General features: G+C 39.0%; 1 protein-coding gene across 2 annotated transcripts; it reads left to right on the forward strand.

Moving 5' to 3' along the window:
* On the forward strand, window positions 1–27,621 carry MCOLN3 (mucolipin 3). 2 transcript variants are annotated; one of them, XM_029229421.1, is made up of 12 exons: window positions 1–232; window positions 4,015–4,182; window positions 10,126–10,279; window positions 11,422–11,503; window positions 11,580–11,676; window positions 17,168–17,267; window positions 20,352–20,464; window positions 20,548–20,697; window positions 23,868–23,969; window positions 24,078–24,200; window positions 25,103–25,309; window positions 27,012–27,621. In XM_029229421.1, exons 1-12 carry the CDS (start codon window positions 5–7, stop codon window positions 27,144–27,146), a joined length of 1,659 nt encoding a protein of 552 aa, XP_029085254.1. In that variant the 5' UTR covers window positions 1–4; the 3' UTR covers window positions 27,147–27,621. The 2 variants fall into 2 exon arrangements, with proteins under 2 accessions (XP_029085254.1, XP_029085255.1); XM_029229422.1 differs by lacking the exon at window positions 4,015–4,182.
* Window positions 27,622–27,827: the final 206 nt, after the last annotated feature.

Consider the following 27,827-nt stretch of genomic DNA (forward strand, 5'->3'; position numbering starts at 1 on the left):
AGAGATGGCAAATCCTGAGGCTGTTATAAGTAGCTGCAGCTCTCATGAAGAAGAAAATCGCTGCACTTTTAACCAGCATACATCTCCCTCTGAGGAGCTTCTATTAGAAGACCAGATGAGGCGAAAACTCAAATTTTTTTTCATGAATCCTTGTGAGAAGTTCTGGGCTCGAGGTAGAAAACCGTGGAAACTTGCCATACAAATTCTAAAAATGGCAATGGTAACCATCCAGGTAACGATCTCAGATCATGAGATTAGCGAAGTCTTCTTTTACTAACAAAGAGAACTATGGACAGTTTTGTTTTATTTTTTATAACTTTTAACTGTATGCATAATAAAGAACAATAATTAAGGAGATATGCAATCTTAAACCCTCCCACTTCAATATTTGTGAAAGAAAACTTTGTTTTTTTTGTTTTCTCTAACTCTTTTCCTTCTCATCTTTCATGAAGTTATAATTTTACTCACATAATGTAATTGGTTTGCAGGAAAAGAAAATTTTAATATTTGGCTTCCAATCAAGAAGCTTAGCTGAAGGTTTCTAAATCAACTGTGGAAACTAGCTATTGCCCAACCAGAGGATTCTTTTTTTTCCCCTAGTTAGTTTCCTGAGAATTTCTGTCTCTTCAGAAACTTCAGGATTTTTGTTAAGAGTATTTGGACTCTCACATCCCTGTGATCATGGGAGCCCTGAAGTAGAAGAATGTGGAGTTGATTAAAAGGAGTAGCATAGGTAGTGAAATATGAGACTTCATTTCAGGAGATGCTGAATCTCATTTCCTTGCCTTCTCTTAACATTTTAGCCCAAATATAGGAAATTATATTTTGTGATTCTTTATATATACTTATGATTTACTCTTGTGAAGGTATGTTTTCCTGCTGGTGAGAGTAACTATCTCTTGTTGAAAGCAAAGGGGCAAAAATAAAAGATTTTAATAGGAAAAATAGATGTGATACATTTATTTTTATTAATACTTTCTCGTAATTTGGTGAAAAATGCATAAGTACATAAACAACTGGTATTCGAGGAGAATTTTTTTAACTCCGAAATTGCTAATCTTAACTGATAATTGAGAACAAATGCTTAAGGTGTTAGAAGCTAAGGCTATTTCTACAGTCATATGAAGTTGGTGAAATTCTTGCCTACGTTTCTGATGCTAGGTGTTATGTAAAGGAAACTGACATTTGAGTGATTATTTTGTTCCAGGACATTATTTCATTTAATTTCAACAGTACTTCTATTGGATAAATACTGGAATCCTTTGGTTTACAGAATAAGGAACTGATATTTATAGAGCCACATGATCAGTACTGACTAGTACTGCCACTGGTGGAATCAAGACTTTAGAGGCACGTGTTCTCTCCCTCTAACATATCAACATAAAAATGGATGTTCAGTTCTCAGTATATTTGGCGAGCTGGAATTGAAATTCTTAACTTCCAGCTGATAATGTGGTGTGTCACAATAGTGAAAATATTTATCTGTGTTATTTCTGATAAGTTGGAGGGAAAGCCTGTGTCAGTTGAACATGAATATTTTCTACTTAGAATGATAGGTACCACTTGTGTGTTTACTGTGTTTCGGCCTAAACATTTTATATCATCACATTCAATTCTTAAAACAGATCAGAGTTAGGTAGTAGTGTCCCCATTACACAGATGAAAACACTGAGGCTTAGAGAAGTAAAATAACCTGTCATAGTCAGGAAACTAGAAGAATAGAACTGAGATTCAAACTCAGATTCTATTCCCTCTAAGACTTATGTTCTTTTTTTTTTTAAATTTTTAAACATCTTTATTGGAGTATAATTGCTTTACAATGGTGTGTTAGTTTCTGCTTTATAACAAAGTGAATCATTTATACATATACATATGTCCCCATATCTCTTCCCTCTTGTGTCTCCCTCGCTCCCACCCTCCCTATCCCACCCCTCTAGGTGGTCACAAAGTACCAAGCTGATCTCCCTGTGCTATGCGGCTGCTTCCCACTAGCTATCTATTTTACGTTTGGTAGTGTATATATGTCCATGCCACTCTCTCACTTTGTCCCAGCTTACCCTTCCACCTCCCCATATCCTCAAGTCCTAAAAGATTTAGGAAGCTCATCTAACTTTCCTGTGTTTCCTAGGGTGGTCAAGAGAAAAATTGACTAACAGTTTCAGATGTTAAGCCTGTTAGTAATAAGCATATAAAAGGCATTTAGGTAAGTTTTTTTAGTAACTGAGGGCTTTTCTTAACTGTGATGTTTCCTTAATCTACATTGGAAGAATCAAACAAATATTACATAAAGGCTTTGTAATTGAGCAAATGAGGGTGACTTGATGACAGATTTCCTCTTTTCAGGGAAAAGACAGTGGTATTTCTGTTAAGTTGGAGATTTTGTGTCTGCAGCGGCAAAAGAAAGATGACTATGATGATAGGCACCCTACTAAAAGTTTCCCTTTCACACTGCCTGGCTCAGTCTCTGAATTATAGCAGTTCTCTCTGCCAGTCGTACTCTTGTCTGCCCCTAGGCCCTTGAGGGCAGGAACTGTGTCTTCTAGCTCGGTGCTGGCTTGTGAAGGTATTCATATATTTGAATGAATCGGTAAAAATATCTTTGGGAATCCTCTGGAGGCTTTTTGATCATCAGCTTCGATAGATGTAAAATCCCTGGAATATCAAGCTATCATCTTACTGAGATTTAAATAGGACACAGCTTAAAGAGGCTCTTTAGAAATGAGAGTCGAGTTAGGTAGAGAGTGATGATATGTGTGGGATACAGGGCAGACGTCACAAGGGGAGGTGAGAGGCGAAAAGACTGGTCTACTGTCTCTATTTTTCCCTGATCAGACCCTGGATACTTTGTGTAACATGAGCTTGGATAGTTAGAGCTTGGATTTAGTCTGTTAGACTTGGGTTAGAATTTTGACTATATACTTGCTACCGATACTTGTAAAAATTATTTAACTTCTCTGAGTCTTCATGTATGCATCTGTAAAATGGGTGTATTAGGAACTATGCTGTGGTATTAGTATGAAGAAATTTCCTGCGATAGTGTATGGAACATAGGTTTTCAGTGTTGTTCCCCTTTTCCATATAAAATATATGTTGCCCCCTTACTCTGCTATCTAAGTCAAAATATATGTTCTAAACTTACAGCGTGCACACACGTGTGTGTGTATGTGTGTGTGTATGGGAGAGAGAGAGCAAGAGGACAACTGAGTTTCATGTAAAACTCTGGGGTCAATCCTGCATGAATGTTAAGGATATGTTATGTTAATATACTTTAATTTAGAGATGAGTTGAAAGAATATTTTTATTTTTGGCCTTATTGTCACAGTTTTGGTAATTAGACCTAGGAATATAGTTTGATTATAGGACTTAAACTTATGTAAGATATTTCTTAGGTTGTATTGTACACCTGCTTCAAGACCTTTTCGTTCTACAGAATTCATTTTGAACTCTTCTATTTGCCATTCAAGCCCCTGCACCATCTGACTCCAGTCTTTCTCTTCACATTTTTTCTCACTATTTCTCTCATTGAATTATGCTGGTGTCCTCAATGTCCCCCCAAAGTGCTAAGTTCAACTCAACCTTCTTGGCCTTTCCTCCGTGTTCCTCAAATGTCCCCTGACCAAGTTATGCACATATTTCAGGGTTTCTATTATTCTTTCTTCCTTAGAGAAACCTTCCAACTTCCTTAGTCAGTTACCTTGCTTCTCTGAGCTAAAGAACTCCTAAAGGGCTTCTCTGAACTCCTAAAGCTTTTGTTGGTAGGGAAAATGTCATAAGTGGGATCATACATGAAAATAAATGTTGAAAGTATGCAAAATCGCTTTCTTTTATTTTAAAGCTAGAAACCCACCTTATCTTTAAGGGCAAATTAATTCACAGCTGCCAAACTTTTAATTTCTATTGAATATATTCAGGATTAATTAGGCATTGAATCTTAAATAGATGAATTGATCATTTTATAGAGAACTTTTATTTCATTACTTTTTGACCCTCTTACTTTTTCTTTTTTCTTTTAAGCTGATCTTTTTTGGGCTAAGTAACCAGATGGTGGTAGCTTTCAAGGAAGAGAACACTATAGCATTCAAACACCTCTTCCTAAAAGGATATATAGACCGAATGGATGACACATATGCAGTGTATACACAAAGTGATGTATACGATCAGATCATCTTCGCAGTGAACCAGGTAAATCAAACACATGCATTCTTCACTTGGGAAAAAGATTAGACTGGAAAATTGTTAGCAATGTACATAATAGAAACTGACATTCAGTTGTACAAGGGTGAACATTTTTTAATGAAATATGTAAATGACATGTATGAAACAGTTAAATTTTTTTTAATGTTGCCAACAAACTTTAACAGAACTAGAAGTTGAGAAAAGCTTTTCTTTAGTAACAGAAAGACAGAAACTTTAAAGACTTAATTAAAAGAGTCAGAGCTAGGGCTTGGCATGAGAACCTCAAAGGTTTAAAATGATTAACCATGACCTTGGCTGTAAGTAGTCATTAAGTCTTCAGAGCTTATACTTTCAGGGACCCTTAACAAATAATGAGAATATTAACTTTGCAGAGTGTGTATAGTAACCAAGACCTGAAATTTCATTTAAAAAATAAGTAAGGCCTTTATGTCATATATGACAATGATTTTATTGTAATATTGATTAACTGCCTCAAAAAGGAAGCTTGTTTTTCATACAGATGATTCAAGTTTCTATTCAGAGTTTCTGATCAATTTGTTTTTGCTACAAATAGTACTTTCTCAAGTCCAAAATCTCCTATTTTGTGGGAATCATTGGAAGCTTTCTTGAAGTCAGTATTTCTAACCTGAGTTAGTCTGTAGATAACATTTCAAAAACATTACAACTCTTCTTCAAAAAATTATTATAGTCCAATTATGGCTCTCCTTATCCTGGAGACAAACTATGCACAGTGAGATAAAATACGTATTTGTGACACTAAGGCTTTCTGATCGCATTCAGATTACAAAAATTGGCCAGAAATCTATAGTAATAGAAGTAAGCTGCATATGTTGTTAAATAGAAATATGCCCTACAATTTGTAAGGTAAAAAATAGTAAAATGCTGGAGATATTCAGCTTTGAGATTCTTGTTTTAAGATTATTAAGTTCATCTAAAGCTACGCTGAATGAAATTGGTAGTTTGGTTTTTGGCGGGAGGGGCGGGTAGAGGCAAGATGTAAACAGTTCATTAAATTCCTCCTAAAACATTTTTACCTTTTTTATATAGTAAGCCTAAGAGCAGTCTTAAAAATATAATATTTGGCAGTCAGACCATTCTGTTTATCAGATTTCCATGTTCTTTACAGAATTGCATGTAGATTCCTTGTGCTAGTATATAGGTAGATAATATTAATTGGGGTGGGGTTTACTTAGGGCAAGTGACTCCCTACCATCTTCTGGGCGCTATCAGGCATTTTATTTTATTTTTTTTTGAATTTTATTTTATTTTATTTTATACAGCAGGTTCTTATTAGTTATCTATTTTATACATATTAGTGTATATATGTCGATCCCAATCTCCCAGTTCATCCCACCACCACCACCCCCAGCCCCACTTTGCCCCCTTAGTGTCCATACATTTGTTCTCTACATCACTATCAGGCATTTTAAACTGAAGGTAAAAAGTATCTTGAGGGCTTCCCTGGTGGCGCAGTGGTTGAGAGTCTGCCTGCTGATGTAGGGGACACGGGTTCGTGCCCCGGTCCGGGAAGATCCCACATACCGCAGAGCGGCTGGGCCCGTGAGCCATGGCCGCTGAGCCTGCGCGTCTGGAGCCTGTGCTCCACAAAGGGAGAAGCCACAACAGTGAGAGACCTGTGTACCGCAAAAAAAAAGTATCTTGATCACAATATTCATAAATAAAGTTTTAGTTGTTAATGAGGTCAGTTATTCTACATGATTCCAGAGAACTGAATAGAGAAAATATAGACTGATATGAAAGAAAGATCTTTGTTTTCTGTAAGGAAATCTCTTGATAATTGCGGTGATAGTTACCAAGGAGAATGAACAGATAAGACAGTAGCTTCTCAGTCCTTAGAGCTAGTTCCATGACGAATTAGTTTTCCTGAACAGTAGAGCCCTAAAATGCCATCTAACTGCATAACCTCTAGGGTTCATCCTGACCCAACACTGGTTATAACAGCATCACTTTGGTTTAGTATATATGTTTATGTATTTGAATATCAAAGACCTAGTTATTTTTATACTATGTCCTGGCTCTTAGCAATCAGTCATGTTTGGGCCATCTTTACTGGGTTCCTTCTTTCATCCGCCCCTTCAATTAAGGCTGTCCTCAAAGGTTTGTCCTTTTCCTACAGAATTTCCTCCTCTACACAGCCTCAGCCACTGCCAGGAGAGGTGACCCTGAACCATTTGCTCACACTGCTGCATGCAGACAGCTCACGAGCACCTCAGAACCACTCCAGCCAAAACGGGTTCCTGTTCTCTTCCCACCTGCTCCACAGACATGTTTCTCTTTCTGATCACTTGCTTAGATTTAAAGGTCTCAGGGTCTTGGAACCATTTATTCTTGCAGCTCAAACATAGTCTGTATATCCCTACTTCTGGTTGGCTTCCCTCCTTCCCCTCCCTACCGTTTCTTGACTGTTTTCTAAAGGATTCATCTAAAATCACAGATTTGATTGCATAATACTCCTCATTTTATACATATAACAGTGTTAACTGCCACATATTAATATATTTATTCCGGGAAGGTGGAGGTACATCCCAGGCACTCAGATGTTTGTGAATGAATGAAAGAGCTCAAAAGATTCATGTGTTGAGATCAGGTGATCACAGAGGGGCCACAAAAAATCCATCTATAATCAAGGAGCAATCGGTTTTAATCTGCTTCACTTTGGGTGCCACATTACTCAGGTAAGGATCTTTAATGTGTTTTTATATTGTCTTCCAAAGGGTGACCCGGGGCCCATGGATCTGCGTGAAAAACTACTTCCCTCAAGGCAGAGCTGCAGAGGCAAGTAGGGACAGATGTCCAGCCTGATTAATGCCCCACAGAGGCCATAGCCAGTTAGGTGCCCCATCAGTCAGTCCTACAGGTCACCTGCCTTTCAGCGATAGTCCCACACCACATTCCGGTCCCAGAGTCCTCTGACTCAGGCTCCAGAGCTGCCCTTTAGCTGGACATGGTCCTGCCACTTGCCCCTGAACGGAAAAAAATGCATAACCTAAAAGCTGAGAACTATGTTTTATTCAAGGACATCGCTGCAGACTACAGCCCGGGAAGACGGCCTCTCAGATAGCTCTGAGGGACTGTTCCAAAGAGGGCTTTTGCTGAAACAAAACAAAACAAACAAACAAACAAAAACCCATGTAATGAAACATCAAAAGATTACTGCTAATCATAAAAAAACCCCAGATATCTCAAATTAATGATTTTAGTGCCTTTCTATGTATGGGAAGATGCAAGAGCCTGGGCTCATGGCAGTTATTCCTTTGATACGCATCTTAACTATCCAGGACCAGTAATCTGTTTTTCTCCATCCTGAATTCCCCTCAGAGCACACCCGTGATGCCACTGCAGTGGCTGAAGGCTTGATGGCAGGCAACACTTGTTGTTTATTGGAGTGGCAGGCAACACTCTTTGCCTACAACATCCATCTCCTGCAGGTGCTCAGACCTCCATGAGGAGCCTTATTAAGATAGCAAGGAAGTCTGGCTGTAGCATCACTTATAACGTTAGCATGTACCTGAAGCCCTGCACTTTGGATCTTTTGTGTCTCGAGGTCTTACAAGGTTTAAGACACAAGTTTCTAAGGTAGGAGGTTCAGATCTTTAAGTAAGTCCTGTGGGGACTGCCTCACAAGGATCGCGTGCTCAGAAGGGCAACAGGGCCTCATGTAGGTGCGACTGCTTCATGACCCCTGCTTGCCTTTCTGGCTTTACCTCTCGGTACACATCCCCTATTCCAGGCACCCTGGTACTTTACCGCATTCAATATCTTTTATGTCTTTTTTCATTTAATGTACTGTTTACCTCTTACTCCCCAACACCCCGATGTAAAACTACCAGTTTGGCTCAGAGTAGCTTTATAAAGATTTAAGACATTTATTTCCTTGTATGGAAAACAAACAGCTCAAAACTGAATATCTCCAGCATTATACTATTTCCCCCTATATGTAGGACATAATGCTATTTAATGAGTTATGCAGCTTAATTATATCACTGTAGATTTCTGGCTCATTTTCACAATCCCAATGCTAGCAGAAAGGTTGGTGCCATAATCACAAATCCTATCCTAGCAACTTGCCATCTTGGTGTGCATAGATTAGCTCTAGCGAACAAAGATCCACTATCACAGTGGTCCCTAACCTTTTTGGCACCAGGGACCGGTTTCTTGGAAGACAGTTTTTCTACGGACCAGTGGTGTTGGGGATGGTTCGGGCGGTAATGGGAGCAATGGGGAGCGGCAGATGAAGCTTTGCTCACTTGCTGCTCACCTCCTGCTGTGCAGCCTGATTCCTAACAGGTTGCGGACCGGGGGTTGGGGACCCCTGCACTATCACGTTATAGTGATTTTCACCTCACTGTTAATTTGACTGTGTCTCATACTGTTACCTGAAAACTGGGTTTGCCTCTTGGTGGATGTCACACCAAAAGATACAACCGAGCCAAAGGTCAGGAGAAGGAAGGATTTATTACTTGCAGCAAGTAAGGAGAACACCAGGGATCTTTCCCAAAGCAGTGTCTCCTCAAACAGCAAAATTGGGGAAGTTTTAAGCTAAGGGTACGTGTATAATCATGAAGGGGCTTGGGCGGTCAACAGAGTCCAAGTTTTAGTTGATTGAAGTCACGAGGGTCAGAAAAGGTTAACATCATCATCCCTTAGATTTCAGTTGACCTGGCAGTTAAGTGTTTTGGGCTAATCTTTACCATTGAAACAGAACCGAGAATCTTTACAATTGATGTATTATCTTTGCTGTTGTTACTTCTCTTGCCTGTTTCTGCATTCTATTGTTCCCTTAATATTATTAATTACTGAGACCTGTTCAAGGACCAGCATTAGATCACAAAAAGGCTTAGGCCAAAAATGGCTTCTCTTATGTCAAGAAAGGCATGCCTGTTCTCTTTCTCCAGGGACCTTCCCTGCCCTATCTACCTACAATACTGTTCTAAGTGCTGGGGTTAGAGCAGTGGGCTTGATAAATTCCTTGCCCTGTGGAACTTACATTCTAATGGAGGAGATGGATTTTAAACAAGTTTAGCCAAAATCAGTTGATTTCCAACAGTGATGAGTGCTATGAAAAAAAAAATCAAGTGACATAAAATATTAACAATGGACTCAGGATGGTCAGAAAAGACCTCTCTGGGGACTTGAAGTCTGGGGAAGAATATTTCAGGCTGAAGGAGTGGCAACAGCAAAGGCCCTAGAGGCTAGAAAACATTTAGTATGTTTAAGGCAAGTAGTAAGGAGTAAGGAGTAAGGGAAGGGCCAGGGATAGGGCTATAAGGTCTCTCAGGGCTTAACAGGCCCTGGAAAAGAGCTGTGAAGTTTATTTTGAGAGACAGGAAGCCATGGGAGGGCTTTCAGTAAGAGAAAATTGCTATAAAAGTGACCAAGCTGTGTTCTTACAAAGATAAAGATTTAAAAAATACATTATTTTTAGACAAAGTTTTGCTGGTTACCCTGGAACAATTTTTATCCCATTTCCTATATTATAGTAAAGCAGAACTCTGACTTTATAGGAAATAGTTCAAAGATAAATAAAATTTATATTCACATTAAATGTAAAAGTCAGTTCCTAAACATAGTTCTTTAAAGGAGGAAAGAGCCTGAGAATTTATTTAAGGTTAAATTAAGCCTTTAATTTTGCAGATAAGAAAGCAGCAGCTCATAAAGTCTATGACTTGCTCAAGGTCACAGAAATGAGACCTGAACCCAGAACTCTAATTAATTCAAGAGTGCTCTTTGCCCTCTGCGGTCCTGGTGCACAGTAGCATGTTAATTACTCTGCATATTAGCATGCAAGTCTCCACATGGACAGGAGGTGGGAACCTGCAGTTTCAAAGGCAGGGAGGAAGGGGAATCATGGCTTCACTTGCACCTGTCTGGATGTTCCCCTTTTTCTGTTTCTCTTTTTCGTTGAAGTACCTGCAGCTACGCAACATCTCAGTTGGGAATCACGCTTACGAGAACAAGGGCACGGAGCAGTCAGCCATGGCCATCTGTCAGCACTTCTACAAGCAAGGAAACATCTGTCCTGGAAATGATACCTTTGACATTGATCCAGAAATTGAAACTGGTGATGTTCTTCTATAAGCTAGAACTTCCATTTTTAACTCCTTGATTTATACTTATTTATAAATCAATTTATACTTATTTATACTAATTTCACCTCTGAAAACATTGATTTGGCCTGTGCTATTAGGTCATAGTAAGAACTTTATCAGAGTTGTGTCAGGTACTTCACTATAACTCATGATTCTTAAAACAAACAAACAAAACCCCCCACAAAAACCAACGAGGCAAGTTTATTATTATCCTTGTTTTATAGAAGACTGAAGTGTGGCTCAGAAGGTTAAGTGATCTGCTCATGATGGAGCTAGTAAGAGGCAGTGCTGAAATTTGACCCAGGCCATGCCCTTAGCCACTTTATTCCACAGCCTCTCTGCTGGATAAGCCAGTTAAATAGACAGATATTGTCCTTATAAAACAGTATGCTTGCAAATTCTTGATGTATATAAAACTCTCTCTGCTCAACAGCACTTCACTATTCAGTGTCTTTGGGGTAGGCTGGGCCTGGGGGGCCGGGCAGGGAATGAAAACCAGAGCTTAGAATAGCACAGCTTATTCTTATTAGCAAAGTTCTATTTGCAGTTTGTATCTAAAACGTTAGCTTAGGTCATCGAGTCAAAAAGTAAGTACTTTTAACAATAGCCACTGGGACTTTTTCTTTGAGAAGAATAGTAAAGGGTATAGTGCTGACTAGTGAAAACCTTCTAATATGCTATCTTCCTTTTTTAAAACAGCGTTTATTGAGGAAAAATTGTCAACATAATATTTTTTTAAAAAGATCCTTTAAACGTAGAAAATTTTATCTTAGACGCCACAGATTCTTCAAACATATGCTTAGGATACAAAAAGGAAGAAGGGCCTCAAAGTTTAGGCTTAAAAGGACAGAAAGGAAGATGGCATTCTATAGAAGACTAGTGAGATAGAGTTCAGATCTTTCTCTACCCCCATCCACTCTAGAAATGTTATAGTCACGTATTAAAAACAAATAAATCACTGTAACCACGTGGTAAGGATGTTTAGCTTTAAAAATCTTAATTTACAAAAATACCAGAATCTGAATATCTAGTTTTAAACATATGATCCTTTCAAGATGCAGTTTTCTATATTTATTTTAGGCGCTATATTATGGTTTGTTCCTTTCTATGGCAGAATGTTTCTTTGTGGCACCAGATGAACCTTTTCACGTTGGAACACTAGAAGAAAAACTCAAGTTACTGCTGGACTTTCACAGGTGAGGGAACAGATGGGAGTGTAACTCATGTTTGTGTGTATACGTTTTCACTGCACTGAAGTCTCCTGTCTTCTAGACTCATAACAGTGGAGCTGCAGTTTAAATTGAAGGCCATTAATCTGCAGACTATTCGTCATCACGAGCTCCCGGATTGTTACGACTTTACTCTGACTGTAAGTGTGGGCTGGGCTGAATTTGATTCCTATCTGGAGAAAAATAGTTTTATCTAGTTACAGGCTTATTTACTTGTATTAAGGGGTGATCAAATGTATAGGATGTTCCCATTCCACTTGGATGTGCACAGGGGAAGCATTGGTCCAGCTAGCTCTATTTGGTTATGATGTAGTCCCTTCTTATCTGCGGTTTTGCTTTCTGAGGTAAGTTACCCTAGGTCAACCTCGGTCTGAAAATATTACGTGGAAAATGCCAGAAATAAATTTTAAGTTGTATGTCATTCTGAGTAGCATAATGAAAAATTTCTGACCCTCCCCAGATATGAATCATCCTTCGGTCCAGTGTATCCCGCCCGTGAGTCACTTAGTAGCCGTCTCAGTTATCAGATCAGTTGTCCCAGTATCACAGTGCTTGTGTTCAAGTAACCCTTATTTTACTCAATAATGGCCCCAAAGGGCAAGAGTAGTGATGCTGGCAATTCTGACATGCTAAAAGTTTCCTTTAAATGAAAAAGTGAAAGCTCTCAACTTAATAAAGAAAGAAAAAAAATGTATGCTAAGGTTGCTAAATCTACAGGAAGAAGAAATCTTCTATCCATTGTGAAGACGGAAAAAGAAATCCATGCTAGTTTTGCTGTTGCACCCCAAACTGCAAAAATTATGTCCAAAGTGTGTGATAAGTGCGTGGTTAAGATGGAAAAAGGCATTTAATTTGTACAAGATATTTTGAGAGAGAGACCACATTCACATAAATTTTATTATAGTATATGTTATAATTGCTCTATTTTATTACTAGTTATTGTTGTTACTCTCTTACTGTGCCTAGTTTATAAATTAAACTTTATCATAGGTATGTATGTATAGGAAAAATACATTGTGTATAAGGTTTGGTATTATCTGCGGTTCCAGGCATCCACTAGGGGTCTTGGAATATATCCCCTATGGATAAGGGGTGGCTACTGTACTAACTTGTTTACTTGTTAATTATCTGTCTTCTGTACCTCATTGTAAGTTCTCCGAGGGCAGGGACCTTGTCTTGTTCACTGCTGTGTCTTTAGTACCAAGATCAGTGCCTGGCACAGAGTAGGTGTTCAAATACAAAAGGAACAGAGGTTTGTAGGCTCTGTATGGTCAGCTCTCAGCAGTCGGTGGCAGTCTGCTTAAGGTCATTGCCAAGGGTTCTTGCTACTGAGTTTCCTCACTGTGGATGTTTGTAGCCTTTGGGTTTTGCTCACAGTGCCTCCCTTGTGCTGCCTCTAATGCTCTGGTTAGCTTCCTCGCCTTCAGCCTATCCTATCACATCTGTGTTCTCTGTCTTCCAGTTGCAGATGGAGCTTTTGATGCTCTCTAGGCAGCACAAGATGCCCCTCATGTGAGTTCATCACTTCACGAGGATCTGAGTCAGTAGTAACACAATGCTGTATCGGCATATGCAGGACAGCATTTGATAACAGCTTGCCTTCATGTGGTCCAAATTTCTATTACTTCAGCAGTAGTTTGTATCAAAAGTTATGTCCATGATACTCAACTGATTGGCTGTAAGAAATCAAGTTTTCAGAAATGGAGGTTAAAAATATTTTCAGAATATAGGACAATGTAATAATTATGCATATTACTTAATAAGAAAAAGCACTAATTCTATAAGACTGTTTTTATTTGGGCTACAGATTTTGTCTTAATATTAACCAGCAAGTTATGAATTTTCAAAATTACTTGATTTTTTAAAAATTGAGCTATTATACACAGTCCTCTCTCTTCTCTCTCTGTATCTCTGTCTGTCTGTCTGCCTCTCTCTTTCTCTCTGTCTCTCATGGAAAATGATACTTTTCAGAAGTCTTATAATCCTTAAAGGCTTTGGTCAACTGACAGCTCCTTCATGGACCCTTTTGTGATTCCTCAGTTAGCAATACATTCTGTGTTCTGAACTCCCAGATTTCGTTTTCATTTTTGTATTTTGTATGTCTTACCGCCTTCTCCTTTGTTTTAGAATTTTATAGGTCTTTATCATCAACTCTGCTAGACTGAAAGCTCCCTGAAGGCAGAACCATTTTATCTTTTCATCCCTCAGAGAACATAGTAGGTGACTCAAATATTTGTTGATTGAGTAAACAAAACACTAGATCCTTTGTCATGACTCACTACATCAGTAAAAGCAACTTGGCCTTTAGCCACATGCAAATGTCATATTTTTGCCATTCTTGTAGAATTATCCCAAGCTATATCTGTGCAGTGTGGATTTAGCAGTGCATCTCACAGAACTGTGGTGGAACTTATATCCTATCAGGTAGTTTGATAATAAAAGCCATTAGTGCAACTTCATTGCCGTAAGTAAACATGAACTGGGACAGCATGCCTGATATAAAATGCAAGGTCTTTGGAGTCAGACAAGCCTAGATTTTAATGTCAGCTCACCAGTAAGTAGCTATGTAACTTTAGGCAAATTACTTAATTGGTTTGAGCCTCAGTTTTCTCATTTGTCAAACAGAATTAATGCCTACCTACCTGACAAAATTGTTGTTGAGATAGAAGATAACATATATGAAGGACCTACCAAAGTATATGGTATGTAGTAGATATTTGATTCATTCAACAGCTGTTTATTAAGCCTATCCTGTGTGTGCCCAGCTGGATTTATAATGTAAAAGTAGTGCATTAGCATTCATTCATAGTAGTTTGATAAATTCTTTCATCCTGTGTTTTGAAGCTCTTTATTGGGTGTATAAACATCTAGGATTCTGTGTTCACTTGAGCTGACTCTTTTATCATTGTGAAATGGCACTCATTAACCCTAGTCATATTCTTTGCTCAAACATTTACTTTGTCTGATGTTAATATAGCCATTCCAGCTTTCTTTTGATTAGTGTTAGTATGGCATATCTTTTTCCACCCTTTTAAACTTATTTGTGTCATATTTAAAGTTGTTTTCTTGTTAGGCAGCATATAGTTGAGTCTTGCTTTTTTTTATCCAACCTAAAAATCTCTACCTTTTAATTAAGGTGCTTATTACATCATTTAAATTTCATATGATTTTTAATATGATTCCTCTCTTTTTCTGCCTTCTTTTGGATTGAGTATTTTTTAGGATTCCATTCTATCTCATATGTTATCTTATTAACTATAACTCTTTGTTTTATTATTTTAGGGTTTCTAGTACACATATGTAACTTATTACAGCCTACCTTCAAGTGATGGTATACCACTACATGTATAGCATAAAAACCTGACAGTATATTTCCATTTCTCCCATCTTGGCCTTTGCGTTATTGTTGTCATACAATTTACTTCCAGATATAAACTGGAACAATACATTGTTATTATTTTCACTTTAAACAGTCAGTTATCTTTTAAAGCAACTTAAATAATTAAAAGCCTTTATATTTGCCCATGTAGTTATCATTTCAAGTGCTTCATTCCTTTGTGTAGTTCCAGGTTTCCATCTGGTATCATTTTCCTTCTGCATGAAGGGCTTCCTTTAACATTTCTTATAATGCAGATCTGCTGGTAATAAGTTCTTTCAGCTTCTGTATGTCTGAAAAAAGTATTTCACCTTCATTTTTTAAGGATAGTGTCACTAGGTATAGAACTCTAGTTTGACTGTTTTTTCCCCAGTACTTTAAAGATGTTGCTCTTTTACAAACTAAAAATACAAACAATACAAACTGTTGTCACTGCTAAGAAATCTGCTGTCTTCTTCATCTTTGTTCTTCTGTATGGGATGTTTTTTGCCCCCTCTGGCTGCTTTAAAATTTTTCTCTTCATCTCTGATTTTAACAATTTGATTCTGATATGCCTTGATGTAGTTTTCTTCATGTTTTTTGTATTTGGGGTTCATTGAGTATCTTGGATCTATGGGTTTATAGTTTTCATTATATTTGACATTTACTCAGTGTTATTTCTTCAAATATTTTTCTGTCTCTTTCCCCCCACTCTTCCGATATTCCAATAATATGTATATTTGGGCACTTGAAGTTGTCCCACAGCTCTCTTTCTTTTTTTTTTTCAGTCTTTTTTTCTCTTTCTTTCATTTTGAATAGTTTTATTGCTGTGTTTTCAAATTCACCAATCTTTTATTTTTCTGTACTATCTAATCTGTTGTTATTACACCCAGTATTTTTTCTTCTTCGAAAGAATTCAGCTTCTTCTAAACCTTACTTAGATGTGATTGACATTAAGCCAAAATTTATTTAATAAGCACCTACTATTTGTAAGACCCTGAGGCTTTTTGTGTGGGAAAAGCATGTTTTTTCCTTGGCAAGGATTTCTGACTCATTCAAATAATACTGAGCATCTTCCTTATGTGAGGCTGTGGGCTGGTTCCCTCAGCAGCTATGGAGATGGGCAGACACTAGCAATGTCCTTGGTTGCTTGTCAAGGGAAGAAACTTAGAGTCCAACATGAGGAGAAACAGAGTAACTAAACTCTGAAGTGGTATCTGATTACCCCACACGAAGATTTTCAATAAAACTCATTTAAATGAGAGACTTTAAAAGAACTTTTCTTTTTCTTTAGGACTTGAGAGAAGAGGCACCCAAAACAAAAACAAAACCCCCAAACCAGACTAATTTCCTTAGCTTGCCTTCTTGGTGTATGCAAGGGGAAAGTGGAAGGAGCTAGAAGGGGAAGACAATGGAAGAACTATGAAAGGTGTTCTGGCATGGCTTTGTCCCCTTTGGTGCCTGGTGTCCCAAAATGCTTATCATTGAAGCCAGACATGCTGTTGGTTCCCTGTGACCACACCTTTTGTAATACATATGGTTCTATAGTGATGAAGAAATCTGGTCCTAGAAGGAAAATCAAAAAACTCCATTTGAAATGTTTCAAGACAGAAATAATGAGCATCTGTGTTAGTAAGAATTACAACCACATTAAAAATCTATCCCTAGCTGAGGCCCTGCTGGAAGGCGGAGGAAAACATACTTGTACTCGCTCTTGCCCATTGTAAGAGGGCATCTAGAGGCGCTTAGAATGGGAAGGAGGGGGAAATTCTTTTGTTTTATAAGGGGTTCAGGGCTTGAATACTGTCCTGGAAGCAGGATTGTAGAGACTAAATGTTCTCTATGGAAGATCTAGTTCAACTTTCTCAGCTCACAGAGAAATAAAAAGAACTTCCCAAGGTTGAGCAGAGTTAGCGACAGGTCAAAGATGAGAGTCTGGGTCTCCTGTAACTTTGGAAGAATTGTTTCCTAATTAATGCATAGAGGCATCTTGGCTTTAAAAACTATAGGTATGGGCTTCCCTGGTGGTGCAGTGATTGAGAGTCCGCCTGCCGATGCAGGGGACACGGGTTCGTGCCCCGGTCCGGGAAGATCCCACATGCCGCGGAGCGGCTAGGCCCGTGAGCCATAGCCGCTGAGCCTGCGCGTCCGGAGCCTGTGCTCCGCAACGGGAGAGGCCGCAACAGTGAGAGGCCTGCGTACAGCAAAATAAAAAATAAAAACAAACAAACAAAAAACTATAGTTATGTTTTTTACCCTTTTCCTGTTCTTCACAGATAACATTTGACAACAAAGCCCACAGTGGAAGAATTAAGATAAGTTTAGATAATGACATTTCCATCAGAGAATGTAAAGACTGGCACGTATCTGGATCAAGTAAGGATGAATTTTACTAGTTTTAAAGGTGGTTATTAAATAATATTAAATGGTTATTAAATGACTTGTCCCAAGGATGTGTGGAACATTAAATGAAAGAATTGGACCATACCCAAGTCCCTAATTCTCTGCAAGTAGATCAATTCATTGTAGTTGTCTGACGTTCCAAGTAATTCCCAAGTTATTAGTAATCACAATGGCTTTTCCTGCCTTCTCCATGTGCCCTCACTGGCCCACTCCTTACCAAAAAGAAAAAAATGCTTATAATCCCCCCAGCAAAAAGAAAATCACATATACTCAAACCAATGTTTATCGAGTGCTTATTGCATAAGTATAATACTTCCACCTACATCTTCCTCACTTCAATATTTTAAAATATCTTTGAGATAGGTAACATCCCTATTTTTACAGATGAAGAAACTAAGGCTCAGTGAATTTTGGTGTGCATGGGGTCATACAGCCAGGGAGAAGTCAGGTAGGATTTGACCCTGAAGTATCCCACACCTTATAATTATCTTCTATCTAGGTCAAAAAAGTAGACGAAATAAGGAAAGGGTGCATTCCTAGAAATATGGACACAAACTCAGGTATAAACTGAGTATCACTGAGAATTTTGGAGCTGAACTGGATAAATCTGACTGGGAAGAATTGATCTAATTTCCTAGTCCCTTGTATTGATATGTAGTGGTGTGTTGTACTAGACTTTAATGATGAGGTCAGAGGGTCTCAGATTCTATTGAAAAGAAGCATCATTCTAAGTACCTGCTAAGATGCAGTTTCTCCAGCTTCATACAAGACCGTCTGTAGGTCTGGGGGTGAGACCCAGGAATGTGCAGGGAATCCTTATTCAGACCATACTTGTATAATAATTGCTTTAGGGTTTCCTACTAATGGATTCACGAAGTTCAGATGTAGTAATGAGATAGCTTGAGTAAATTAAATAAAATAAAATTTCTTCATTCTAGTATTCTTTTCACTAATAGGTAACTTCAAATATATGAAGATCTTGAATCACAAACTTTTATTTCAATCACAAAGTTGTTTATTTGAAACACAAGCCTGTTTTGTCATCTGTAAACATTGTAATACTTCTCCACAAACTTGAGAATAGGGAAAATGAGAGCATATGAAGGTGCCTGGAACATAGGCTTTCTCTCAAATGTTTGGTTCTTGAATTTTAAGTTTTTCTGAAGTAGATTTAGCCCTTCGTGTAACAATTAGATGCCTCTTGACAAAATTACGGGATGCTTCATTTCAGAATAGTCTTGAGTTCTATCAGCACAGAGCAGAACAACTTGTTAAGTAAAGACACACTCTGTAAGAGAGCATGTGACGGCCAGCCCTCTGCCCACCTCTCTTCACCTGGCTCTGCTCATGCTGGGAGGACTGATTCCCAGAATCTCTGCATGGGTGGCTCTGCCTTGTCACTCAGGTCTCAGCTAAAACCCACTGCCTCTTTGGTGAGGCCTTCCTTCATTGTGCGGTATAAGTGAACCTTTCTTTTCCCCATTCCCCCACCCAAAGCTCCCTCAGCAACGGTGGTCAAAATTTAGTGTTACCTAGAGAGCTTAGGAAAACACAGTTTCTGATTCACTTGGTCTAGGGTAAGGCAGGAGAATGTGCATTCCTAACAAGTCCCCAAGGGATGCTAAGAGCCACTAACACAGAGTGATGGATGCTGGAGACAGACTGCAAAGGTTTGAATCCTGACTTTGCCACTTACTGGCCGTGGAACCTTGGGCAAGTTCTGTGACCTCTCTGTGCTTCAGTTCTCACCTGCAAAGTGGGATAATCACATCTACCTCGTGGGTGTTGCTGTGAGGTGCAAGTGAGTTAAAACCTATAAAATTCTTAGAACTATGCCGGGCAGGAAATGCACTCAATACATGTTAGCTATTTGGATTTACTTTATTCATATCTCTTACTCCTGTCAGAAAATAATTAGTTCATTTACTTGTTCATTTTTTTCTCTTATATCACTGGAGTAGAGTAGAAGTTCCACAAGGTCAGGGGCTTTGTCTGTCTTGTTCACCCATTATACTCTCAGCATGTAGAAACACACCTGATGCTTAATAAGTATTTTATACCTAGATAAGTCTATTTAAATAGGATATGCAGGAACCCTAACGGTATTAAGAACAAAAGACTACAAGTTGATAAATAAAGATCTTTGATGGATGGTTGTGATGATTTTTAAAAGAAGGACTTTTAGTCTCCTTTAAATACTCATGGAAGAATCTGTATCAGAGCCTTTTCTCTTTGTTGTCTTTGTGCCAAGAATGCTTGAATTATTTAAATTATTCTAAACATGAGTGTGAAGGATCCGTATAAAACTTGAAAATGCTTCTGAAGGATGCAGAAAGAAGACTTGAATCAATTAAAAGGCACACTATGTTTTTGGACAAGTGATTCAACATGATGAATATGTCAAGTCTTCCTAAATTAATCTATAAATTCAACGTGACTCCCCCCAAAATTACCTGTAGGATTTTTATTGGAATTTGACAATCTGGCCCTGAAGAATATATGGAAATATAACAAGCAAGACTAGCCAGCAGAAATTCTAGGAAAGAGTAATGAGAGGTATTTTTCTTAGGCGTTACAACACACGAAAACGTCAGAAGGGTAAGATATGGTACTTGAATACAAACGGCCATGTGGTACATGGTAAAGACGGCATTTCAAATCATTTGCTCTTTTAATTGGCAAAAATTAAAGAATATGGAGCAGGTGTGGAGGTATATGTAGGTATGTAAACTTTCATGATCTTTTTGGAGAACAATTTCTTAGATCTTCTTTTAGAAAGATGCATATGCCTTACCCCAACAATTCCATCTTTAGATATTCATCCACTTAAAGGATCACTTGCATCTGTGCACAAAGAGGACCTGGAGAATGGTTTGTAGCAGGGAAAACCAGATTCCAATCCAAGTGTCTTTACAAATACGGTATTGTACATCTATACTGAAGTATGCAATGCAGCCGTTAAAATAAATGAGGCTAAAAATGAAAAGAAAAAAAAAGAAGTATATGTCACCATATTAATGTTTCACTGCATCAGCAAGTAATCCACTTTCTTTCCAGTTCAGAAGAACACTCATTACATGATGATCTTTGATGCCTTCGTTATTCTGATATGCCTGGCTTCGTTAATCCTGTGTGTTCGATCTGTGGTGAAAGGACTTCAGCTTCAGCAGGTAGGGATCTCTGCTTTCTAGGAATGTGATGGACATTTTTATTGATAGAGAAATTCACGGTGCCTCCCTTCTTTTCCCGAAAGGAATTTGTCAATTTTTTCCTCCTCCATTATAAGAAGGAAGTTTCTGTTTCTGATCGAATGGAATTCGTCAATGGATGGTATATTATGATTATTATTAGTGACATATTAACCATTACTGGATCAATTCTGAAAATGGAAATCCAAGCTAAGGTAAAATTTTTTCCTATTTATGTCATTGTTAGTATCAGATTTGCATTAATGATCATTTATTTTTTCCAAAACGTTAAGAATTCACAGAGTAAATTATTTCTTTCAAACATTTTATTGAGTAAACCTGAAATAACAGTAACTTGTAAAATTCTAGTCCAGAAACCTTTTAGGCTGAGTTTTCCAAAGTGTGATTCACAGTCCTCTGCATCAGGATCATTTGGGTAGTTGGTAAATACGCCACGTTAGACCTACTGAATGTGAACTCTGGGGGTGGGGCCTGTGAATTCTTACACACACCAAAAGTCATACACACTCCAAGGTAACTAAAGTAAAAGGTGTTTTTTGTTGTTCTTATAAGAAATACCAGAATCTTCAGAAAAAGAGTTGGCTGGGGGTAGGTGGAGGGAAGTGAGGCCAAACTACTATTGTGTGAGTCCTTGCAGTTGTTCCCTTTGTCCATTTAAATTGAGAATATTCCCATTTTCCTACTTTTCCTATTTATGTACTACAAGGTTTTCCATTTTAAGTTAGGACTAATCCAGCCTGGATATCAACCCTCCCCCAAAACAAAAATCAAAAACAAGACAAAACAAAACGAATACTGTTCAAACTAATCTTCTTCAAATTTATATTTTTCTAGCCTGACTACAACTAAATATGAGTATGATCCATGTGGGGAGCCTCTTATGGTTCAGATTCCTGGGCAGAGACCCCAAATGCAATGGCTCAGTTAAGACAGGAGTTTATTTCTCTCTCATGTAATAGTCAGGGTGGATTTTACGTGCTGGCAAGTTGCTCAGCTCCACACCATTCAGGAATCCAAGTTTGTCCCATCTTTTTCTCTGCCGACCATTAAGGGCTCACCCAGACTGCATGATTGATGCTGGGTTGCCTCACAAACAGATTGCAACCGATGGAAGGGAAAACCTGGTATGGTAGTAGGTCTCTCACAGTCTTATAACCTGGCTCAGAATGGCAGCCTTCATTTCTGTTCAGTCCTACTGGATAGAATTTAGTCACATCTAACTGCAAGGGAACTGGGGGAGATAGCCCAGGCATGTACCTCAGAAAGAGAGAATGGGTTTAGGAGGCCATGGAGCAGCTGTCACTATATGTCAATGTAGTATATATCATTAGAATAGATGTTTAAGTGTAGGGACCAAAAAAGGAGGAGTAGGGGGAGATTTGCAGCAAATCTTTATTTTTACCAACCTCACCTACCATTAACTTCAATGAGCCTTTAATGGTGTCCAACAATCTTTCTGCATTTTTCTAAGCTATTCATTCCCCCTGTCTTCTAGCTGATCATTTCATATTTCTTCTCTTTTGAAGCTTGTAATACTCCCTGCCCCATCCTCACTCTGAGCTGATGACCTCACTTCTTATTTCACAAAATAATGGAAACAAAGTAGGAATTCCACAAATTCCCACTTCACTTATATACCTGCCAGCATCAGTGCCCATATGCTTTGCTTTTTCTCTGCTACTGTAGATATATTATTTAGGTTACTATCCAAGGCCAACTTCTCCACCTCCTGCCTTTCAGATGCCGTCCCTGCTTGCTTACTCCAGGGCATGGGTCCAGCTATTCTTCCTCCTTTTCTCATGCATCCTCAATTTCTCATTCTCTACCACGACATTTCCATCAGCATGTTTTTTTTTTTTCTCCTTTCTAAAAAGGCAAAATCTCAACCTATTCTCCTTCCAGCTACTTCCCCATTTCTCTGCTTCCCTTTATACAGCAAAAGACCTCAAAAGAGTATTTAATCCTGTTTCTGACTCTGTGCTTCCCATTCCCTCTTGTATCTGTTCCAGTCAGGCTGCCCTGCCACTCCAGGGCAATGTTCCAATGACCTCTCATGTTGCTACATTCAATAATCAATTACTTATCCTCATTTTGACCAATCAGCAGCTTTTAGCACTGCAAGCACGCCCTCTTTGTTGATGAACTTTTTCACTGCCTGTCACTTACCTGGTTTTCCTCCTAAATCACTGGCTGGTCTTCTGACTTTCCATTGTTGGTTCCTTCTCATCTCACCAACCTATGAAAGTGACAGTATTTCAAGGCACGGTGCTTGGACACCTTCTTTTTCTGCCACTGTCTTGGTGATCTCATCCTGTCCCATTGTGTTAAATAGTGTCTATTTTCCAGTGATTTTCAAATCTCTATCTCCAGCTTGGAATTATTCCCTGAACTCCAGTCTCAAATATCCAACTGTGTATTCCACATCTTCACTTGGATGTCTACCTGGCCTCACAAATTTAACATACCTGAAACAGAACTCCTGAAATCTCCACCTCCACAGTCCAAACCTGCTTCTCCATGGCCTTTCTAAGTTCAGTTAATGGCAACTCTTTTCCGTTGCTCCAGACAAAAGCCTCAACTCCTCATCCTCAACTCCTCTCTTTCACTAATCCCCTCTCCTCCACTAATCCCCTCTCCTCCATATCTCATCCAAGAGGAAATCCTATTTGTCTCCTTTAAAAGAATCACCTCATCACCTTCACTGTTGCCATGCTGGTCCAAGGCACCGTCAGCTCTCATCTGCATTATTGCAGTAACCGTCTCACTCTTCCAACAATCTGCTCCCAACATATGACTCCTGTTCAGAGCCTCAATCTCCCCAGTCTATTCAGAATAAAAGGTAAAGTTTTTAAATTACACTCGTGAGGCCCTAAACTACCTGCCCCCTCACCTCTGTGCCTGCACACTCTCCCCCATAGCTCACTCCAGCCAGACTCACTATCTTGCGAGGCGCCCTCCTGCTTTGGGGCCTCTGCCCTTACAGGTCCCTGTGCCTGGAAGTCTTCCACAAGATGTTTGCTTGGCTTGCTCCCTCACTCCCTTCATGTCTTTACTCAAAGGCCACCTGTTCAGTGATCAGTCCACGCTATTTGAAATGCAACATACAGCCTTCCCTTATCCCCTCCCCTGAATTGTCTCCTCAGCACTTACCATCAGCTAATGTACTGAGGGTTTTGCTAATTTATTTCTATCATCTCTCTCTCCACCCTAGAATATAAGCTTCACGAGGGCAGGGAATTTTGTTTGTTCACTGCTTTGTCCTTAGCATCTAGAACAGTGCCGACTCATTGCTACTCAACAAATAATTTTTGCCCCAAATGAATTTCTGCTACATAACTGATTATTTTTTTCCACTCTGTTTTAGAGTCTGACAAGTTATGATGTCTGTAGCATACTTCTTGGTACCTCTACCATGCTGGTGTGGCTAGGAGTCATCCGATACCTTGGTTTCTTTCAGAAATACAATGTAAGGAATTCCACGGTTCTCCAAGCTGCTGGTATTTCTCCTTCAAAGTTATTGCACTGCTTTGTCTAAAGGACAAAGGGAATCTAATGACGTCTCTTACTTTCCCAGCTCCTAATTCTCACCCTTCAGGCAGCGCTGCCCAACGTCATCAGGTTCTGCTGCTGTGCAGCTATGATTTATTTAGGCTATTGCTTCTGTGGATGGATTGTGCTGGGGCCTTACCACGATAAGGTACTGAGAAACAATTTTTTTTTCCTGTTGTTATTAAGCTCTCAGAGTAGTGCCAGTGGCTTGTTATCCTTTTAAAATAAGCTCCTTTTACTTTGTGGCTCAGCCTTAAAATGTTGTAGGTAATGTATCTATTGCCAAGTTTATAAATTGGTAAGGTAAGACCACCTTGAGAGGATAACTGATTCACTTGACTGCCTCAACTCCTTTTGTGGGATATGTCAGATAATTAAGTCTTTCTTACCGTCAGCGAAGTCAAACTTGCCAACTTGATTCATCGATATATACTAGAGTGGGCTATTTAGTTAAGTCTTATTGAAATTTGACTTTATTTTAAAAAGTAGTATAGGGAGAAACTTGAAGAAATATTGAATATTTTGTTCACCAGAGTTATAGTCTTGAGTGTAATGCCATCATCTTAAATGGCATGAACTTTAAAATGAGAAGCATGAGTCTGCATGGTTGGGACCTGTGTTTCTCACAGAAGCATTTCAAGGATCTCTTTCTACCAAGGTAAATGGGAGGGTAAAGCTTGACTCAGAAAAGCACTGAAGGTGCAGACCAGCTCTCCTATCTTCAGTTCAGGCTGCTCCTATTAAAAGGAGCGTCTGAAGGAGCTGCTTGTTCCAAGAAAAACAGTAGGCATGTACATGTTACGTACATCACAAGACAAATGCCTGGAGGAATGACTCCATTTTCCTGGGTGTCTCCAATGTGTACATGTTATCAAACTTCGGTGTGATTTTCTCTTGTTAAAAAAAAATGCTTGTGGTTACCCCAGGTTATTTGTTTGAAGGGGTAACTTGAGATATCTAGTCCCACTATTTTTAAAATGGTGTCATGATCAAAGTCTCCAATGGGAAGGAACACCTAGTAAAGTGAACTTTTCTTTTTTGTTTTTCCAGTTCCGTTCTCTGAACATGGTCTCTGAGTGCCTTTTCTCGCTGATAAATGGAGATGATATGTTTGCCACATTTGCAAACATGCAGCAGAAGAGTTACTTGGTCTGGCTCTTTAGCAGGATTTACCTCTACTCATTCATCAGCCTCTTTATATACATGATTTTAAGTCTTTTTATTGCACTGATCACTGATACGTATGAAACAATTAAGGTAGGTTCATCAAGAACAAGGAGGAGCAGCATTTTCCTAGAACTTGCAGAGTGGCAATAAAATACAGTACCTGGGGCTTCCCTGGTGGCGCAGTGGTTGAGAGTCCGCCTTCCGATGCAGGGGACACGGGTTCGTGCCCCGGTCCGGGAAGATCCCACATGCCGCGGAGCGGCTGGGCCCGTGAGCCATGGCCGCGGAGCCTGCGCGTCCGGAGCCTGTGCTCCGCGACGGGAGAGGCCACAACAGTGAGAGGCCCGCGTACCGCAAAAAAAAAAAAAAAAAAAAAAAAAATACAGTACCTGAGGGGGAGGGGATCAATGGAATGGTAATTTCTTCAGGGTAGAGAAGAAGGATCTCAATTTTAGATATTAAAAACAGAAATGAAAGAGAAATAGAATTTCTAGAATGTTGAAAGTTTTGTCTCTGAGTAATTGTGCTTTTTCAGACAGGGTTCCAAATCGTTTATTAGAATTATAAGGATCAGTAGATACTGAGTGAGTGAAACAACAGTCAAAATTTTGTGGGAGCTTTTAAAATCCACTTTTCATAAAGAAAAATTGACCTCTTCATTTGGAATGAACCCCTGCATGGGACTACCCCAGAGGCCTGGTCTCCAGGACAGTCAGGGGATTAATGTGTCAAGTACGAGCCATGTGTGTGTTACACAGTCAGGAGCATGATTTGAAAAGCTGTTATCATTCATACTGTCACTCCACATTGAATATTTAAAAATCAGTTTGAGCCCTTTGAAATATGGAAAGGCAGAGTAAATATCCATATGTATTTAAATTTCTAATAACTTTATACTGTTAGGTATACTATTGGCATAGACACTTCCACTTGGGGACTTTTCTTTCTGAGCATGAAAGGGGTAATGAAACATGATGCCATGCGAATGGATAAGGAGAAAGGCCATCAGGAGTTGATGGATTATGTATTGATAATTACAAATACCTTGCTCACGAAGCCAGGGTTCTGACTTCATTCTTACCGGAGCAGATGTCAGGAACCGACTGTCCTCAATACTTGCTTGGCAGACTTGCTTAGAGTCACCAAGGAGACTGGGAAAGAATGTAGTTGTACCTGTACAAATCCCTTTCCATGGTGCTCTAAAAATTCACTACCTTCAACTCTGCATGCAGAGAGCTATATATATATATTATTAGAGGGTGACATCTGAGGTCTCAAAGAATAACATGAGTTGACAACTCTGGATGACACAAGCCTAAAACTCGTAGTTTAGATGTTAACCTGCTTCCATGGTCTCAGAGCACTTGTCAGATGGGCGAGTCCTTTCTGATCCTTGCTGGTCAGGGCCCATTCTAGAGATCTTAGACCCCCAAGCTGATATAAATATTAGGCCTTTAAATAAATCTGTCTGTCTGGAAGACAGACTCCATAAGGGTGTGCAGGCTGGATTTTACCTGGAAGGAGCTCTCAGATTCAACATGCCCATTTGGGGTTGAATCAGACCCACAAAAGAGAGCCCAGGAAGGCACTGCAGAATCCTAGACCCACTTTTCCTTAGCCAAACCTAAGACTGGCTCTAGAGGCTACATCCCCATGAAAATACTTGGAAGCAAGTAAACTATCCCTTTAGAAAAATCCCCACCTGTGTAGCCAAATGATCTACTTTGAATTTGAAATAAAGGTGTTTTCAAGGGACTTATTAATGAAAACTTTTTTTTATTATTCTGTACAGCATTACCAACAAGATGGCTTCCCTGAGACTGAACTTCGTATATTTATATCAGAGTGCAAAGATCTGCCCAATTCTGGAAAGTACAGATTAGAAGAAGACCCTGCAGTATCTATATTCTGCTGTTGTAAAAAGTAGCTATTAGGCTAATCTATGCCCTGGAGGGAACTATAATGTGTAGCTGAGTTGGGAGACAAAATGGATATTTTAAGATCAGATGTAGTATGTTTGAAGACTATTATTTTGAGCAAATTGATGGCTGTAATTCATCAAGAACTGTGTTTATATTTTAAAGCATAATGTCTTTGCAGCTTTAGGCTGGGCTTATTTTTATTTTTTAAACCTAACTTTGATGAGGGAAACTGTTGGATTCTTGTCCTGTTTATTTTTGCCATAGCTTTAGAATGTGTTTTCCATACCCTTCTCTACTCTTGCTTCCAGTTATTCTAACTGTGCTGACTGTGTCATCAGTGGAAACAATGCCTGATCTGACCTCAGACAACTCACCAACCCTGGCCTGGACCATTCTCAGGGGCTGTCCTTGAGAGAGAGGATGATTGCTGTATATCCAGTAATCATTGCATTTTAAAATCTCTTAAAGGAAAGAATAAGAAAGAAAAAACCATCACCAGCTAACAGTCTTGTATTTGGCTATGAAGGACAACTGTTATTTGATACTGCTTTTAGTTCTGGAGAAGATCAGGTTTTTTAGTATAAGTTTTCTCTTTTCCTTTAGTGTTAAAGGACAAAGTTGAAGGAGTATTCTATACACCTATGAAAATTAAACTGCATACCAAATGCATATTCGATCCCACAAGG

This window comes from Monodon monoceros, unplaced genomic scaffold (genome assembly GCF_005190385.1).
Source record: "Monodon monoceros isolate NGI ecotype Baffin Bay Population unplaced genomic scaffold, NGI_Narwhal_1 Super_Scaffold_18, whole genome shotgun sequence".
NCBI lineage: Eukaryota > Metazoa > Chordata > Mammalia > Artiodactyla > Monodontidae > Monodon > Monodon monoceros.